Source organism: Semicossyphus pulcher, unplaced genomic scaffold (genome assembly GCF_022749685.1).
Source record: "Semicossyphus pulcher isolate SPU_LCO1_2020_fin unplaced genomic scaffold, fSemPul1.0.p SCAF_24, whole genome shotgun sequence".
Taxonomy (NCBI): domain Eukaryota; kingdom Metazoa; phylum Chordata; class Actinopteri; order Labriformes; family Labridae; genus Semicossyphus; species Semicossyphus pulcher.
Window position 1 is genome coordinate 12,056,868 of NW_027211698.1, and position 18,288 is coordinate 12,075,155.

General features: G+C 46.8%; 1 protein-coding gene across 1 annotated transcript; it reads left to right on the forward strand.

Annotated features, from left to right (window-relative positions):
* The first annotated feature begins 3,392 nt into the window (after positions 1-3,392).
* LOC138603493 (sodium/potassium-transporting ATPase subunit alpha-1) lies at positions 3,393-16,991 on the forward strand. The gene is made up of 23 exons (XM_069675306.1): positions 3,393-3,558; positions 3,964-4,074; positions 6,904-6,963; positions 8,123-8,224; positions 8,342-8,443; positions 9,125-9,238; positions 9,470-9,604; positions 9,702-9,819; positions 9,902-10,170; positions 10,250-10,558; positions 11,704-11,838; positions 12,032-12,224; positions 12,309-12,484; positions 12,576-12,712; positions 13,117-13,267; positions 13,348-13,516; positions 13,595-13,749; positions 13,840-13,963; positions 14,049-14,194; positions 14,280-14,410; positions 14,491-14,592; positions 15,721-15,812; positions 16,807-16,991. Exons 1-23 carry the CDS (start codon positions 3,547-3,549, stop codon positions 16,833-16,835), a joined length of 3,072 nt encoding a protein of 1,023 aa, XP_069531407.1. The 5' UTR covers positions 3,393-3,546; the 3' UTR covers positions 16,836-16,991.
* Positions 16,992-18,288: the final 1,297 nt, after the last annotated feature.

Here is an 18,288-nt window from a genome sequence, read left to right on the forward strand (position 1 = left end):
GATGATTTCCCGTGAATAAAGGCGTTTTTGGGGCTTCAAAGCACATTTGAAAGCAAAGAAAATGTTGATGTACTTGTGTAAAGAAGTCACATTGTGTGGTTTCAATACAAAGCAGTGCATTGTGGGAATACTGGACGCTCAGTGGGCTGAGAAACTCTAATGTGGTGGGTTGGAATTTGACTCACGGTTGTGATTACTGTATTACCTCCTTGCTTGTTGTGTGTTAAGCTCATCGGATGTGATGACAGTAACAGTTCCTCCCCCTTTCCTCTGTGTGCTGATTGGTCGAAGAACCTTTGAGGGGAAATGTGTAAATAAAAGCATAAAAATAAAACTCAGAAGGGTAAAAATAAGACTGAGGTTTAGTCGTTGGGATCTTGTGACGGAAAAGACAATAGACCTTTGTGTTCTCCCGCTCGTTTGGCGGAGGAGGAATGACTTAGCACGGCAAATGATCTCCCCACATGAACTGAAGCGTTCGCTGCCCTCCCCCCTGCGTCGCTGAAATTTCAACGAGAAGAAGCTCAACCACAGAAATGTCCAACGTCAACTCCGCCTTAAATTATTTGGCTAAAGAGTGAGCCGCTTAAGCAACCATCAACCACAATCATGCTGCTAACTGACTGGATCTTTAAACACCATGAAACCAGACTGTTTGCTGCCACTCTAAGCGACAAGGTGTGCGTCTGCCATTCTTATTTTCTCTATTCAGCTCATGAATGAACCCGACCAAAATAAATTTGACTTTAAGCACATTTAAGGCCCATTTAATCTAATTGTTGAAGGCTGTATCCTTGGCTTTCATTGAAGGCCAGTTGGGACACAAAGCAGACCTCCTTTCAGCGCTACAACGACCTTTCTTTTCACGCCCGATACAAACCACTTATTGAAGTGTGATTGAGTGTCACAGTGGCAATACTTCAGCATAAGCCAAGCAGGCTCTGCAAACTCTATCTTTGCCAGATAAACTTCAGGCAGCTTGTCGGTATCGGAGTGTAAACAAATCTCAGTCGCTGTTGTTGGAATCGTCATTTATCTGTTGACTGTCTCTCGCACTGCGTCTGACGCTCTCCTCTTTTATGTGTCAATCAGTGCCGGACTCCTATCAAACAGTGTTTAAAGTTGGTTTTGGTTTGATAATTAAACATTGTAAAAATGCCTCGACGTCACGGCGGGTACAAAGGTCGGGACAGTTTGAGAACGGCAAGGGCAAGCTGCGGCGGAGTGAAACATTTACAGTGTTCTCTAACCAATGGAACATGCATGTACATTAACTTCAGGCTCCTATAGACGGAAGAACCAAACAGGAAACATCTTGTCCTAATTTGATTCATCCAAACGTCCATTGTGGCGTTTTTACCACCCAGACAAGGACACTAAACGTTAGCTTAAGAGCGCTAAAAAGGCCATGCATCTCCCACACTGTTTATGCACGGCAGAGGCTTGTTTGGGGTTAAACAGAACCCTATACTGCATCAATTATAGCGCGGAAACACCCACCGATGGCATTAAAAACTCCCCAGCAGCCGCTTAGTCTCAATCATGGTTTGCTGCTTTGGTTTTATTGATGTCGGCGCGACATCGCTGCTGCGTGGGAGGTCAATTTCCCAAAAGCTTAAAGCACAAATCCTGCAAAGGGAAAGTGTCAACAGAGATTCTCGCCGTGTGTGTGCAGATGTGTTTGAAAAGAAGGCGCGGCGAGGCACTCAGACAGGTACTTAAAGTATGCGAAACAGGCATCTACAGCTGATGTGTTGTGAAGCACGTGTTGTTCGTTAGCATCCCAATGAAATTCAGCAGATTATGCACCACAGACGAGTTTCCACTGGAGCTATTATCCGAGTGGATGTGCAGCACTGTGGGAAAAGAGGAAAGGTGGAGCTGTCCCCTGAAGAGTCCTCTTTCTCTTGAACACAATTGGAAGACATTTAATTGCACAATGGAGCGTTTTCTTGGCGCTTGTTCCCGTAAATTCATTCATTGTACAACAAAAAGAACAATACCAGAGATTGATTCTTTCATTCCAACTTTCTCCTGTTCTTTGAATCCCCTCCCCCCCTGCTATTTCACCCTTTCCTCCCTGCATAGCCCGGTCACCATAAACAGTTGGAAGTTTACTACAAACATGTCGAACAACCTCCCCCCTCCCCTCCCCTTCCAGCAAGGACAATCCCTCCTCCTCCTGCTTGCGACCTAACAATGAAACAGGAAGAGCACTTCTTGGTTTCGTAGAGACTTCAGGGTCATGAGTGTCCTTTGGTGTGGCTAAGGTTGCCGCCATTGATCTGACTTTGCGACTGAGCTGAGACTGCACACGGTTGAGAAACCACCTTGCCTCTCCAAGGGCGTTAGGTTGCTCAATCATTCATTTAAAACCCTCTCAGTTAAACTTTTTACGGCTTGGCTTTAGACCCCTCGCTCACACCAGGAACGCAGCGGCTCGACCGGACCAATTAAACAAGCATCTGTATCATTTCCTGCTTTAGCTGCAGCTGATCTTTGCCCGAGATTGTACGGGAAACCTAAATCTCGCCGAGCTCTCGATGGACAGAGCAGCAATTGGGTGTGAAATAGGATTGTTCTGTTTTTTGTCTCGGGAAGATTAGCATATATTAATCCCTTTGTCCTTGTGTTGGCGCTTTGCCGAGGGTCTTTTGGGAGCAAGGTGTGATACTATGCTACAAACAACTGGTTTCTTGGCGTGTCCTGAAGTGTACGGTTATTTTTACAGGTCACATTGACCTCATTGAAGTTTGCATTCCTCCTTGTTATCTTTTAGGTGCAACCTCTTCTCCCCGACCCCTCACGAGGGAGAAGTCTTCCACTTTCTCACCTCTTTTCTCCTTCAGTTATTCAAACGCCTCGTTCAGCTCCGGGCGATCAGTCACCGGCAGAACTGGACTTTCACCTTCCAAGCTCTGCCTTTATCTCGATCTGTCTCATTCACTATTCCACTATCTTGCTCTTTCCCTCCCCTTCCTCCCTCCTCTCGCTCATCCCTGTTTGTACTGTAAACTTAAGCACACAGACGTAGAGGTTTGAAGGGCGTGGGCGTGCAGGTTGTCTAAACCGTATACCTGCCGCAAAGTAAAGGTTGATTTGAAGCTTCTAAGAAAGGAAAGGGAGTAAAAGAGTGAATGGAGGAGAGGGGAAGCGGTGAGAACAAAACAGGGAAGTTGAGCAAGCATCACCCCTCCCCTTTCTTCCGCACACCTCCTCCTCCAGTAATGCCTCCCTCCCCCAAGCAAAGCAACCCCCCCCTCCTCAACACTACTACCCCTCACCTGTCCAGTTTCACCCCTCTCCCTCTACAACCCCCCTCTTTCCTCGGAGCTCCTCCTTTCAGGGCAGGTGAGCCAGTGTAGGGTATAAAGGTATGCAAATGTGAAGCAGCCTATCTTCTCTGCTCTGTGCGGAAGACACAGGCGAACGCAACAGGGCTAAAGGAGAGAGAGAGAGAGAGTGAGAGAGAGAGAGAGGCGGAGTAGGAAAGCTGCAATTTAAAAAGACAATTGGATTGACTGTTCTCAGACTTGCACTGCAACCATGGGGCTGGGAGTAAGTATTGGAACTTTGTCACATGCTTTGGCCTACTTTTCTAAGAGTCTTTAGATTTAACTTTGGATTAGACCAGTTATGTTTTTCACTTTTTGAGCTCAGAACAAGTTTCTGTCACAAGTTATTGCTTAAGCTTGACAGTTGTGGATCGCCTGAGGTACTTTGTACCTTGAAGCCTCCTGTGCGAGCGCACAGCTGCAGCACTCTTTACCTCTAAACTCTTGAAACTTTTCAAATGAAAGTGCTTTATGAGCGTTGTTCCCTCCTGACACAGTTTTACAGCCTGTTTGAACAGCAACGTTGACACTGCTCGCCGCGGCAAAAAAGAGGAAGCTCCAACGCGGGCTTCTCACATGTGCTCGGTGTTGTGCAGAGGCTCATTTTGTTTCACTTTCTTCAACCCAGAGAGGGAAAGATGACTACAAGCTGGCGGCGACGTCGGACGGCGGGGAAAAGAAAGGCAAGAAGGGCAAAGGGGAGAAGGATATGGACGAGCTGAAGAAAGAAGTTGACCTGGTGAGTAAACAAATGTAAAACCAGCCTGTCCTTATGTTAAGAACACAGCAGCAGCTGTAGCCAACAGTCGCTTTGTCGCTCGTAAAATCCCCTTTGATTCACACTGAAAGGAACCTGAAACATAATGACCTTGTTGAACTCTGCATGTCTTCCCATACACACTGCTGACTCACACTTAAAGACTAGGCTCGCTCGAGCCGCGTTAACGCTCCCGGTCACTCTTAAGTCCCCGCGATTGGTCACAGCAATGACACAGTCGCAGCTGAGACAAACCTCGGCTTTGACCTCACGGCTGGTCACATGAGACGTCGCTGTCTGCCCCGTATTTCACACACATCGCTGCTTACCGTCACATGTTATTAAGGAGTTCACGGCTATACTTAACCTCTAATTCATGCTTAGCTAGATTAGTGTTTGGTGCTGAATGCTGGGTGAGAAGGCTGTGTTGTCATTATTGTTTTTCAGCGTCTCTAAATGTATGAACTAGTCCTTCCCGGCTCGTCTGGGTGCCTGTAGGTTTGCAGAGTTGCCTACATGCAGGTTTTTATTTTGTGGTTTCCTGTCAAGAACAGTCGCCCCAGTTTCCACTGGTGTCAGCTTTTTCTGAAGCTGTAGCCGGCTGAGGTCATTTCCCAAGGTCAGCGAGGCACTCTCGACTTTATGAATGATTTTAAACCTCTGATTGTGTGTTTAAAATCACAACGGTGCCACTTTAAAGGCCGATTTAAATCTGTAACTTTAAATCTCATTCAGAAGTTTGCTCGCCTTTCAAAGGGCTCGCGTAAAGACAAAGCCTCCTTTAAGTTCTGCAGACGTCCTTCACAAGGTCAGCAGGCAGACGCAGGTCTCTTGTTCGCTGTGCTAATATCGTCAGAACATTTGACCCCCAATTATGGTGTTGTTAGCGTTACACCGGTGTTTGACTTTCAAGGTCATCAACTTAAAGTGATGCTTTTATGTGTCTTTAAAAAAACTACAATCCAACAGGTTGAATGGCTCGTTGCCAGTTTCATAATGACTTCTTTGATCCCTTGAACCAACAGCAACAGGTCGTCTCCAATGTCACCCACAGGTCACAGTGTACTGCCGGTTATTAGGCAATAAAATCCTCATCTAGGTGACACATTAATGATTATTGTCCTCCTTATGTCTTAACTACATCTCAAAGTCCTGCCGGCGCTGAAGGACATCTCAATGCCGTATCAACCGTATCGCCTGGGTGCGATATAACCTCCCCCGTCACTTAACAGCAGGGCGCTCGCTTTAAAGAGGCTTCTCCTGACAAGAAGTTTGAGCGTTGATAATCCTCACGTTTCAGATTAGAACCGAAGTTAAAGAATAATAGCGTATCAGGTCGTAGTAAAGCAGCAGTAAGAGTGTAAGTGAGTCTCTGAGGAGCCCATCGAGCCGACATGTTAATGATTATAGCACCATCATACTCGCACCATCATATTATTAACTGAGGCGTCAAAGTCCAGGCAGTCCAAAGACAATGGAGACTATCCTCATGGCAACCGTGGTTCATCGACTGCGACCTGTAGATGATAAATATAGACTGACGCTTGATTTAATTTAAGAGTGTGTTTGGCCTTCAGGATGTTATCGCTACATCAGCACTGCAGACTAACAGTTTAAAGCGTCATATATTCACCTGTGGAGTAGCTTAGCATAATTTACTCATACAACCTCTGCCTCAAACGACTCAAGTCGGCGCTGTCCCTTTAAGAAACCCCGCCCCTGCGCTTGTGACGTCACAAAGTGCAGCGTGTAGAAAAAACTGACCCCTCAACCACGTTTAGTCCGGACATCCAACATTGTAACATTGTTTACATGTCTCATAATGTGGGGCATGTGATCAAACATTACCCATGATGCATTTGCATACAGCAGCAGTAAATGTGACTGGACAAACTGTTATGCAATCGCTGATTTTGATTGACAACAAACCTCTAAAGAAATCTAATCGAGCCACGCAAAGATCAGGCCACTTAATAATCGTATTAATAATGAATTAAAGGAGGCATACTCTCCATGTTTATAACGGCTGACTCATTCACTGTGTAGAAAGCTGTGTGGCTTTTATTTCATGGAAACTAATTACCAAGTGCAAAAAAAAAAAAATATGAATGCGGCACTGAAATGGAAAAATCCAGCAGCGTTTCAATCACAACAAGAATTTCTCACATATGTGAGGGCCAGGAAACCGACACAGAAACCAGTGTGAGCGGGGTTTTTTTCTCCTTGTGGATTTTTCTCTCCCCGTGCGTTCTGCTCAAAGATTGCTGTTGGGGAAAAAACACAAGAAGTGGGAGTCAGATATTACCGCAGATCATCCAAATTACAATCTCGACTCATTCACTCGCAGTAGGCGTTAGTCAAACAACACAGTGTAGGCGCACGGCACTGCCAGCTCCTCTTGCTCGTTTGCAGCTCTGCTTTCGTGCATGTTTCCTCGATCTTCCAGAAAGCAACACCCATCAAATCATCCACCAAATTGATGCTGATGCTCAGCTGCGAGTCTGAACTCTGAAATGTCAAGCACATGAGCAACACTCTCGGGAGTCAGTTGGGTGACAGTGATCGGGCCGGATGGGCTGTTTGCTCGCAGCAAACTCACTATTTGGATGAGCTTTAATGTTTATCTGCGAGTTTTCGGCAGACGTAACTCAAATGTCTGCTTGAGTTTCATCTTATAATCACACTGTAAGGAGCCTGCCTCGTCATCTTTATGTTTAGGCCATGACAGCAGCGTTTTTAACCCCCATATCTGCATGCCTGTTGTATGCAATGTCTCTGAATCTCTTCCCCTCTCTCTCTCTCTCTCCATAGGATGATCACAAGCTGACCTTGGATGAACTCCACAGAAAATACGGCACCGACCTATCCCGGGTGAGCGCGCAGTGTTTGTGTGCTTGTTTGTGTTCGGGCCTATCAGAGTGATAGTAACTCTCCTTGGGGAAGGATTGTTGATCTCACAGGGCAGAGTCACACATGTGTTTATCTGCTACACAAGTGGTGTAGATGCAGATCATTTTGCAGCACTTTGTCGTGGTTTTATTCAACCAAAATCTACGATACAGCAGGTGCAATTTCAACATAACACTTTGATCCCTTAAGATAAAGCACTTTAAGGTTACGGTCTTAATGTGGATTTAAGTTATGAGCAACCAAAGCCTGTGGGAGGATCCAAGAAACTCGAAGACATGCTGTAAGATCTCCAAGAGAAAGTAGTTCCACTGGAAAATCCGTTTTGTGTGAACCGACCCTTTAAAAAGTTGTGGCGCAAAGAGGAAACACAGCTGTTACACAAAATGTTCTTTCCATGTTTGGACCCAATCTTCATTAAGCCGAGGACACGCACACGCACACGCACACGCACACACACACACAGAATCCCATTACACAACCATACACCGGCTTCACTGATTCCGATTATCTGCTGAAATCTGATCTGTCTGAGTTTGGCCCAAAACAAAGACTTCATTCAGGCAGGAACACCGGTCTTATTGACCCTACCAACACGGAGGGGGGGGGGGAAACCTCCTGGTACCCTTCCAACGAGACCTTCAGTCACACTTTACTCTTAATTCTGCTCAGTTTTTATACGCTGGAGGAAATGTGACCTTGATTATGTCGAAGCACGCGCTGTTCACTGATCTACTTTTCTTCCACGGCGATCACTCTTTACACGTCAGGGAAAGAAAACAGGAAACAGTAATTATAAGACCTTCCTGTGGATTGTGCTTTCTTCTGTTTTGCCCTCAACCTCACGTTAATCCACCGCCTCCTGAGGTAATAGCAGTGTAGCTGTTTACCAAACACAACAGCTCAGGAGGGAAAATGTCGCCCTTTAGAACGTTTCCCTCCAATAACCGAGGACAAAGGCGAAGCTATAGAGTTGCAGGGCGTAAAGAAAACTGGACTCGCAGGTTTTTCTATTATGGGTTCTCTCAGTTTACACAGACCTAACCACAAACAGACATCAGGCGCGACTTTAATTCAACCATTAATCAACCCATCCGTCTCCTCTTTTGTGTCTCTTTTTCAGGGTCTTTCCAACTCCAGAGCAAAAGAGATCCTCGCCCGCGACGGCCCCAACGCCCTCACGCCTCCTCCCACGACGCCTGAATGGGTCAAGTTCTGCAAACAGGTAATAGTTCAAAACGCAGCACGACCAAGAGCCTGCTTTGCATAGTCAAAAGCTTTAATGCAAATGTTCTGGCAAGTAAAACCACTGAAGTCTTGACTTGTTTCCTCTTGTTTGCAGCTGTTTGGTGGGTTCTCCATGCTGCTGTGGATCGGCGCCATGCTCTGCTTCCTCGCTTACGGTATCCAGGCTGCTTCGGAAGATGAGCCAGCCAACGATAACGTACGAAAGTTCTATTAGTCTATTCATTAAACTCTGGATGCACGATATTATCGGCACGTTATCTGCAGATTATGGATTGAAAATGTCGACATCGGCAGATAAAACAACGCTTTAATTCTGCTTTAAAAAGCTTGACGTAACGCTACGACAATAACTCTGCACGAGCGTGCACGCACTGCCCGAGCAGTTATCAACAACATACAAATAAAGTCTTTAAGAAGCTTGAGCCAATGAACGGCCACTTTCACAACTCTTAACTAGCTAACAGTTAGCTAACATTTTACTGACTTAACATGAAACACGACACCAAAGCTGACGCTAACAGAGAGTAACATAAACACTCACATATTCATAGACGCACACACGATAAAAAGAGTCCGTCGGCGATCGCTGACGTCTCCGTAGCAGCTACGGTAAACAAGTCCGGGCATGTCTCCCTCACTGCCGTATTCCGGGGTGGATGCTGCATTCAAGTGCGCTCAGAAACGTGAGAGATCAGACACGTGACCTTTTGTAGATGTCTGCTTTATGGCAGTTTTTAGCCACTACAGTAAGAGTAGGCAGGATATCAATTCCACTACAGGGGAGACTTGGAAACATGTGCCTTATATATCGTGCATCCCTACATCAAATCATTTAAACCCTAAAGATATACTAACAGTCTCCTCTTTCCTGCTGCAGTTGTACCTCGGTGTCGTGCTGTCCGCTGTCGTCATCATCACCGGCTGCTTCTCCTACTACCAAGAGGCCAAGAGCTCCAAGATCATGGACTCCTTCAAGAACCTGGTCCCACAGGTGAGTTTTTTGTACCTTCGTCTTTGACAGGAAACATTTGAGTTGAACTGTTCTTCCCAAAATGGCTTCTAATGGAGTCTCTGGTGGCTAAAGTTAGATAGCATGTAAGGGAAGCTTTACTTCCCTTTACTGCGCTGATGACATCATCTTGTTTCTTGCAGCCGGGAGTAAAAGTAAAACTCATTCAGGAAGCGTGAAGCCTCATAATGTGTGTCATTATTTCACTCGTAGCAAGCCCTGGTCCTGCGTGACGGCGAGAAGAAGAGCATCAACGCCGAGGAGGTCGTGGTTGGCGATCTGGTGGAGGTGAAAGGCGGCGACAGGATCCCCGCTGATCTCAGGGTCATCTCTGCTCACGGCTGCAAGGTTTGTCTTGTTTCAACCTTAGAGACATTGATGTTATTATTCAGACTTCTTTCTTTGCCTTTGGTATTTAATTCCTGCTCTCCTTCTCCTCCTTCAGGTGGACAACTCCTCTCTGACCGGTGAATCCGAGCCCCAGACTCGTACCCCAGACTTCTCCAACGACAACCCTCTGGAGACCAGGAACATCGCTTTCTTCTCCACCAACTGCGTTGAAGGTAAAGAACTTAAAATACAAAAATCAAAGGGTCAAAATCCATCTGTGCAAATGTATTGAGGCAAATCTCCCGCTCGCTCAAGGCACCGCCAGAGGAGTCGTCATCAACACCGGAGATCGCACCGTCATGGGTCGCATCGCTACCCTCGCTTCCAGCCTGGATGGCGGCAAAACTCCCATCGCCAAGGAGATCGAGCACTTCATCCACATCATCACCGGTGTCGCCGTCTTCCTCGGTGTGTCCTTCTTCGTCCTCTCCCTCATCCTCGGGTACGGATGGCTGGAGGCTGTCATCTTCCTCATCGGTATCATCGTCGCCAACGTGCCAGAAGGTCTCCTGGCGACTGTCACTGTGAGTTTCTGCGCATTGTGAACGTCTACATGACATCTTTTCTGAGGATATGTTCTAAATGCTTGCTTTGTGTCTCTAGGTGTGTCTGACCCTGACCGCCAAGCGCATGGCCAAGAAGAACTGCCTGGTGAAGAACTTGGAAGCCGTGGAGACCCTGGGATCCACCTCCACCATCTGCTCCGACAAGACCGGCACCCTCACCCAGAACAGGATGACCGTCGCCCACATGTGGTTCGACAACCAGATCCACGAGGCCGACACCACCGAGAACCAGAGCGGGGCCTCCTTCGACAGGAGCTCGGCCACCTGGGCCGCTCTGGCGAGAATCGCCGGACTCTGCAACCGCGCCGTCTTCCTGGCTGAGCAGGGCAGCGTTCCCATCCTGAAGGTAAACAACAGTGTCCTCCTTGTAACCTCGTGTTGTCACCAAACACTTAACGCTTTGCTCTACTTCACCCATTCTGATCGCGCTGAATAATGCAGGGAGATCACTAACACTGCCTTTTCGTGCAACATAATCTCTCCGTCCTGGTTGTAAACAAACAGATTATTTCCTGGATTATTTTCCCTCCTTGTAGCATTTTGTTGAATCTGATACTATACCCGGATGAATCTGAGATGCAGCGTGGGAGGTGACTTGGCAAAATGACTTGGCCAGGAACTTTTTGGATCCAAAGCATCCAGACTGCACTCTCTACAAATCTTTATAAACAGCACTCAACATAATTAAAGGCCTTTGCTCAAATATACAGCTATAAGACGGGGCCGGGCAGAGCCATTGATTTATTTCTGCAGAACTTTAGGTTTGGCAGGATTTTTTGTTGCCAATTCCCCAGGAGGAAGTGGAAACACAGATCTTAATTTGACTTTAAAAAATAGGTTTGAAGGGGAAATGATTTGAGCATATGCTGTGCGGGAGGCGGGCGTAATACGCAAGTCATTTCCTGCTACTCTAGTCTATTTCTCCACGCCGCTGCGCGTCAGAGAAGCGTAGAAAGCCGTTGACCGGCTCTGTAAATACATTCTCACAACAAAGGATGTCAAACGTTGTGATCTCTTCATTTTGGCCAACTTCCATTTCCTGTTGAAATTATTGAACAGCTAACATCTGGGTAAACCAATCCTGTTCATTCATTCTCATATGACTTCTACATCCTACATAAGTACTGAATTTATGCACATTTAAAACACAAGTCTACAAGTCGGTTGCAGAGTTGTCTTCTTCTACTGTTTCCGGCACACTTTTTGCCGTCACTGCCGTCCCGATTTATGGCCAGGAATCGCAGCTAACTTCTTCTGCGTCGGAAATATATTATAAAAAAGGATTACCGTAAAGTCTGGAATATAAGACGCTGTCTGTTTTTGGGGGTATCCCAGAGGGAAAGGGGTGTTCTGATTGTTGCGAGGTTGTCGCTCTCTGCGTTTTAAACTTGGTATTTAGGATGCAGCCAACTTTTTAGATGAAATAAAATGTATTAAAAGTCACTGAATATTACGGTAAATTGACTGACTGTCCTTTGCCTAAATCCACAGAGAGATGTAGCCGGTGACGCCTCAGAAGCCGCCCTGCTGAAATGTATCGAGCTGTGCTGCGGATCCGTTGGCGGCATGAGAGACAACTACAACAAGATCTCTGAGATCCCCTTCAACTCCACCAACAAATACCAGGTAAAGAGTTGCCCCTTCTAAGTGTGTTCAATGTGTCGTCTGTACCAGAAAGAGATGAACCTACTTTGTACGATAATGCTTGCAGGGGTGTAATAGGGGAATTTGCACCCCCTAGTGGTTGGATTTATAATTGCGTTTCCCTTTAAACCAGCAAATCAAGACGTTAAACCCCAGCCTTCCTTTCGTCCCACAGCTCTCCATCCACAAGAACACAACCCCCGGAGAGACCAACCACCTGCTGGTCATGAAAGGTGCCCCTGAGAGGATCCTGGACCGCTGCTCCACCATCATGATGCAGGGCAAAGAGCAGCCTCTGGACGACGAGATGAAAGACGCTTTCCAGAACGCTTACGTGGAGCTGGGAGGGCTCGGAGAGAGAGTGCTGGGTACGACGGGGCTCCTGATTTTCTTGATTATCCTGTGAGCAAAGTGGAATGTGAACTCTTGATAACATTTTTTTCCCGCTGCAGGTTTCTGCCACTTCAGCCTGCCTGATGACCAGTTCCCAGAGGGCTTCGCTTTTGACACTGAAGAGGTGAACTTCCCCACTGAGAAGCTGTGCTTCATCGGCCTCATGTCTATGATTGACCCTCCTCGTGCTGCTGTGCCAGACGCTGTCGGCAAATGCAGGAGCGCTGGAATCAAGGTATGCAACCCAAAGCTGAAAAAATTATTTCAAGACTAAAACTGCGATTCAATGAAGAAATCATTAAACCTTTAAAACCTTTCCCCTTCAGGTTATCATGGTTACCGGTGATCATCCAATCACAGCCAAGGCTATCGCTAAGGGCGTGGGTATCATCTCTGAAGGCAACGAGACTGTTGAAGACATCGCTGCACGCCTGAACGTTCCCATCACAGAGGTCAACCCCAGGTTAGCACCCTCAGTCAGGCTTTTTATTGAGGCACTAGATGTTAAAAAACAGGTGCATTTCTTGCAGACAAAAACTCTTAGAAAGTTTTCTACCGCTATTGTCCTTCCAAACTTCGCCCGTGCCAGTTCTTGTTCTGCCAGAGCAAAATTAAATCACTGTTTTCTACTCAGCCAAAAAGGCTTTTACGGTTATTCCACTGCAGACAAATAAATCTATGCGTGTCTGGGAGCTTATGGCTTTACTGTTACTTCATCAGCATCAGCAGATCACAATCACTAGTCCTTAAAATAACACATAAAAATACGAGGCAAAATTGGAATTGTGAATTTGTTGAGCAAACTCTCCTGTAGGCCTGAGGTTGAAAATCGGCGAACTGGCCCTTTAAGAGGTGTTCTAATTTCAGGGATGCCAAGGCCTGCGTCGTCCACGGCGGTGAGCTTAAAGACATGACTGCAGAGCATCTCGACGACATCCTCAAGTACCACACTGAGATCGTCTTCGCCAGAACCTCCCCGCAGCAGAAGCTGATCATCGTAGAAGGTTGCCAGAGACAGGTAAGCTACGAAGAGAGTTTCTTACACTCTGATGTTTGGTGTTTTTTCGGTCGTCCTGACGCGTCTTCTTCTCTCCTTAGGGAGCCATTGTGGCCGTGACAGGTGACGGCGTGAACGACTCTCCCGCTCTGAAGAAGGCCGACATCGGCGTCGCCATGGGTATCGCCGGATCCGACGTCTCCAAGCAGGCCGCCGACATGATCCTGCTGGACGACAACTTTGCCTCCATCGTTACAGGAGTGGAAGAAGGTGAGACGCACACCTGCAGAGGTGTTTAAACACAGACTACAAAGAGCAGCAAATAACGCTGATTTCTCGCTTCATCAGGCCGTCTGATCTTTGACAACTTGAAGAAGTCCATCGCCTACACTCTGACCAGTAACATCCCTGAGATCTCCCCCTTCCTGCTGTTCATCATCGCTAACATCCCCCTGCCGCTGGGAACCGTCACCATCCTGTGTATCGACCTGGGAACTGACATGGTGAGCGAGAATCAGCGCCACCGAGAAATCAGAACATACACTTTATAAATGTGGGTTTTCAGTTATTTACTTACCTGTGTTAATCTGCAGGTCCCCGCCATCTCCCTGGCTTATGAAGCAGCCGAGAGCGACATCATGAAGAGGCAGCCCAGAAACCCCAAAACGGACAAACTGGTGAACGAGAGGCTCATCAGCATCGCCTACGGACAGATCGGTGAGTTTATCTCATCGCTGTTTTAACTTTAAACATTCTGGCTAAAAAAGGACCCATCAAAGTAAAACTTCTTCTTCTCTGTTAGGTATGATGCAAGCCACAGCCGGCTTCTTCACATACTTTGTGATCCTGGCTGAGAACGGTTTCCTCCCCATGGACCTCATCGGCATCAGAGTGGGCTGGGACAACAAATATGTCAACGACCTGGAAGACAGCTACGGACAGCAGTGGGTCAGTAACGCTCGTGTTCGCGCTCAATCTTTAAGTCGTCATTGTTTGCTTTTTATTCACTGCTGTGTCGCTGTTTTCCTTCCAGACATACGAGCGCAGAAAGATCGTGGAGTTCACCTGCCACACGGCGTTCTTCGCCAGTATCGTGATCGTGCAGTGGGCCGATCTGATCATCTGCAAGACCAGGAGGAACTCCATCCTGCAGCAGGGAATGAAGTACGTACGCGTGAAGTCAAAAAGGGCGGCCGCTTCCAAACTTGTTCTTCCTCTTACGATAAATCCTTTTGCTCCCGCAGGAACCGTATCCTCATCTTCGGTCTGTTTGAGGAGACAGCTCTGGCTGCCTTCCTGTCATACTGCCCGGGCATGGACGTCGCCCTCAGAATGTACCCTCTTAAGTGAGTCAAACACACACTTACACACAGACTTTTTAAGCGTTATTATGTTGTTAAAGCAAAGTTTCACATGCTGCCGAAACCTTCTCTTCTGTTATCTTTTTGTTATCGCTTCGCCTCTTCGACTTCCTGTTCGTCGCTTCCTCCCTCAACTTCCTCACACACCTGCTCACCTCTCTCCTCGGTTAATGACCTTTTTGTCTCGTCTGCTCTTGTTTCGTTCTCTTTTTTCGTCTTAATTTTATATTCAGATATGAGATGGAAAGGTAGCTTAGAATAGCTGTATGTATTTTGATATTTGCCGAGGTGACGTAAGAAAGCTCTCCCCTGATTTCACATTTTAGGAAGGCTAGTGTTCTCTGTGGGACGAGGATGTAACCTCCTGCAACCTCCGCTTTAAAGTGGCCCTTAAGTTTAAAGTGGCAGTAAGCAACCTTCCGCCTCTCACCAAACATGCACGTGCATTTTGCAACTGGTGTGAGCTGCGCAGCCGTTGCGCCTCTCTGCAGCACCGAGGCGAAGCGAGAGAGAGAGAGAGGGGAGATGCTGTTATTCCAAGAAGTTCACTTTATTGCTGGCAAAATGTTCAAATACGACTAAAGTTATCATTATAGTCTGATTCTTGGTGTGGCTTAGTGCGACCGTTACCTGTCAAGAAGGAACAGGGCGACCTCTGCTACCTCTTACACTCCCACTCGTCTGATCCCTCTTGTAGCTTCTTTCTCCTCCAAGCTCTTCCTTCTCTTTGCTTCTTTAGCAGCATATGCACGTTGCCATGGCTCCTGACCGACACAACCTCTGCGTGACACAAGTCACATAGAAGCCAGATGATGCCACATGATTGTATAGCGGCGCTGTGATTGGCCAGTTATGCGAAAAGCCAACCCTGATTGGTTGCTTGATTCAGACCGGAACATTTCAATTTAATGTTGTTAGGGAAATGCAGTGATCAAAATTAGTAGCTTTAATATGCATCATATAAAATCTATATGCGAGCCTTTGGAGCAACTGCCTGATGTCGCCCCGAAGCTCCTCATGCGCTCTCCAACAGCCTGCGAAGAGTTCCCGTCTGTTGTGCCACATTCCAGCTGTAACTCAATCTCCCCTCTCGTCTGTTTTCCTCTCCTTTAGGCCGTGCTGGTGGTTCTGCGCCTTCCCCTACTCCCTCCTCATCTTCCTGTACGATGAAGCCAGAAGATATATCCTCAGACGCAACCCAGGCGGTAAGACCTTCACTGAATCCTTCGAATTTTGTAGCGTTTTTGAGATAACCTGCTAACTGACAAACAAGACATTCTTTGCTACTACTCCTGTACATCTGATGTTGTGATACACAGTGTAATAGTATGTATGACTGAAAGGTTAGGGAGCATGATTCAGGTCTATGTGAGCGTTTCATTGGCTGCACATGTGCCATTGTGTCTACTTGTGTGTGGTTGCTGTGCGTGTTATCGGCGCCGCAACTGCGCCCCCGCACAGACCAGTGAACTGTGGCAGATGGCAGAGCCCAGTGGGATTTCAACCCTCAACCCCACCGTTGTTAGTCAAAGCCTCGCTCCACCCACGGAGCTGAGCAGAACCTGTATGCAGAGCTGGCTTTGATGCAGCTGTGTGTGTGTGTGTGTGTGTGGCGGGGGGGGTCTGCTACATCTGAGCCCCGGCGCACAGATCAGTGAACATCCCATTGCCCATCCATGGTGAATAATTTGCTACCATGGGGCAGAAGAAACAAGTCAAAGCGACACATTTTCAAACAGGAACGAATGAAAAGAACTAGTGTCATATGACAAGCTAACCGCTAACTGTCCTCCGGGGTATTTTTAACACTGAGCTGCATAAAGTTTCACACTTTGCCTCAAAAGTGGAACCTGTGATGTGTTTGTTTTTAGCCGTGTTTCAGCTAAACATAGCATGTAGCTTTGGGCTCAGTGGAGCTTAGCTAAAGATGCTAACTCAAACAACTCAAGCATGCTAATCTAAGACTTCTAATTCAGTCATTTTTAGCGCCAATTGTTTGAGCGTCTAATTTTAGACATATACAAGGCCTCAAGGATGATGTCATCATCCCGTGACGCAGCCTCCGGGGCCTTGTCGGACACGTCTCTTAGCAACATCATCAAAAAAAGTCACGGCCGCGCTTGGCTCTAGATTTGCTGCCTCGTCAAGTCTCATTTTCTTTCAAATTTCGACCCTAATTGTGTCTCCTTTGGTTTCCAGGTTGGGTGGAGCAGGAGACATACTACTGAGTCAACAGGAGGGAGCAGTCGTCGTTATTTACTGCCATGTTACATATTTGTCTGATATGTTAGCCAGACCCGAAAAAACACACACAAAGCATGGATAAATTAAGAAAAACCTTGATGTATATGTCATTCTGAATAAAATATTTCCGTACCCTTGTACACCGAGGCTGCTTGGAAGTTTGTTTCTTTCACTTTTTCTCCGACATAAGGAAGAAAACACCGAGGGCTTTGACGCAGGATGTTGTTTCAAGGTTGAATAGGTATGTAGCGGTGAGGCAGGAGCGGTGACCCATGCGGGGGATTACACACCTGAGCAGCTCCTAAACTTTACGGTTCTGGGGTCCGATGTGAGGAACTCAGGAAGGGGGAATAAATTGAAGATAAAAGTGCGATAAAGCAAGGCGGAATATTTTCACTTCCTGGAGTTTTTAATGCGTTGAATTAGTCAAAAACAATGCATCTTATTTTGAAAATCCAACACTTGAAGCGTATCAAATAACTCTTTATTTTCCCAGGATTTTATCTACCACAAATTAAGCATTTGAGTGCATAGTGTGTGTGTGTGTGTGTGTGTGTGTGTGTGTGCATTATCTCAAGGGCCAGTCCGCCACAATAGTGTTTGCAATGGATTGCTGTGTTGACCGCTAATGCAAAGAGGCCCTCAGTGAAAATTAACTGAGGCCACTCTAGCGCTATCTACTTTGTGTTTACCCCGGTCATTATGAACGCCCCCTTTCTCCATCAAACCCCCCTGCTATATATGTGTGTGTAAACAGTATCATCAAACCAACCTGGCCACAGATGGCCTGCTTCACACACACTTGGGGAGCACTAGCAGGCAGAATAACACCTTAAATCGTGGCTAACAGTTAGCTCGAACCTGCTAACGCTAACCAATTCAGGTTGGATTTCCCAAGCGGCCAATCGGGTCGCTTCCTCTCCCATCTTTACAGGTGATGTCTGTTACAGCAGAGGGTGCTGGTGTGAGAAAGAAGAGCAGACAAAAGGATGGAGGGAGTAAATAGGGAGAGGAAGAAAGAGAGCGAGGCGGATGGATGGGGAGAAAAGCGGATTGCTGCGACAAAGAGGAAGATTAGAAAACAGAAAATATTGGCTTTTTGGAGCGCGCGTTTTCAGCACGTTATTAATTATGATTGGAGAGCGTAAATTACGTCGCTTGTTAATACGTTTTCTGATGAATTGTCTGCCGATGAAAGAGAAAGAAAGAGAGAAAGGCAGCAGACAGACACCGACATTATCATGCCTTCATCCTTTAGCTCGCAAGCAGGGCCCCCTGAACGTGCCTGTTGCTATGGCAACTCATTTTAGAGCCCATTCTCTCCCTTCCTTTTTCCTCTCTCTCTCTCTCTCTCTCTTTCTCACTCCAACATCTAAATAAAATCTCGGCTATTTTTAGAGAATCACAGAGGCAACACGTGAGATAGATGTATCGCAC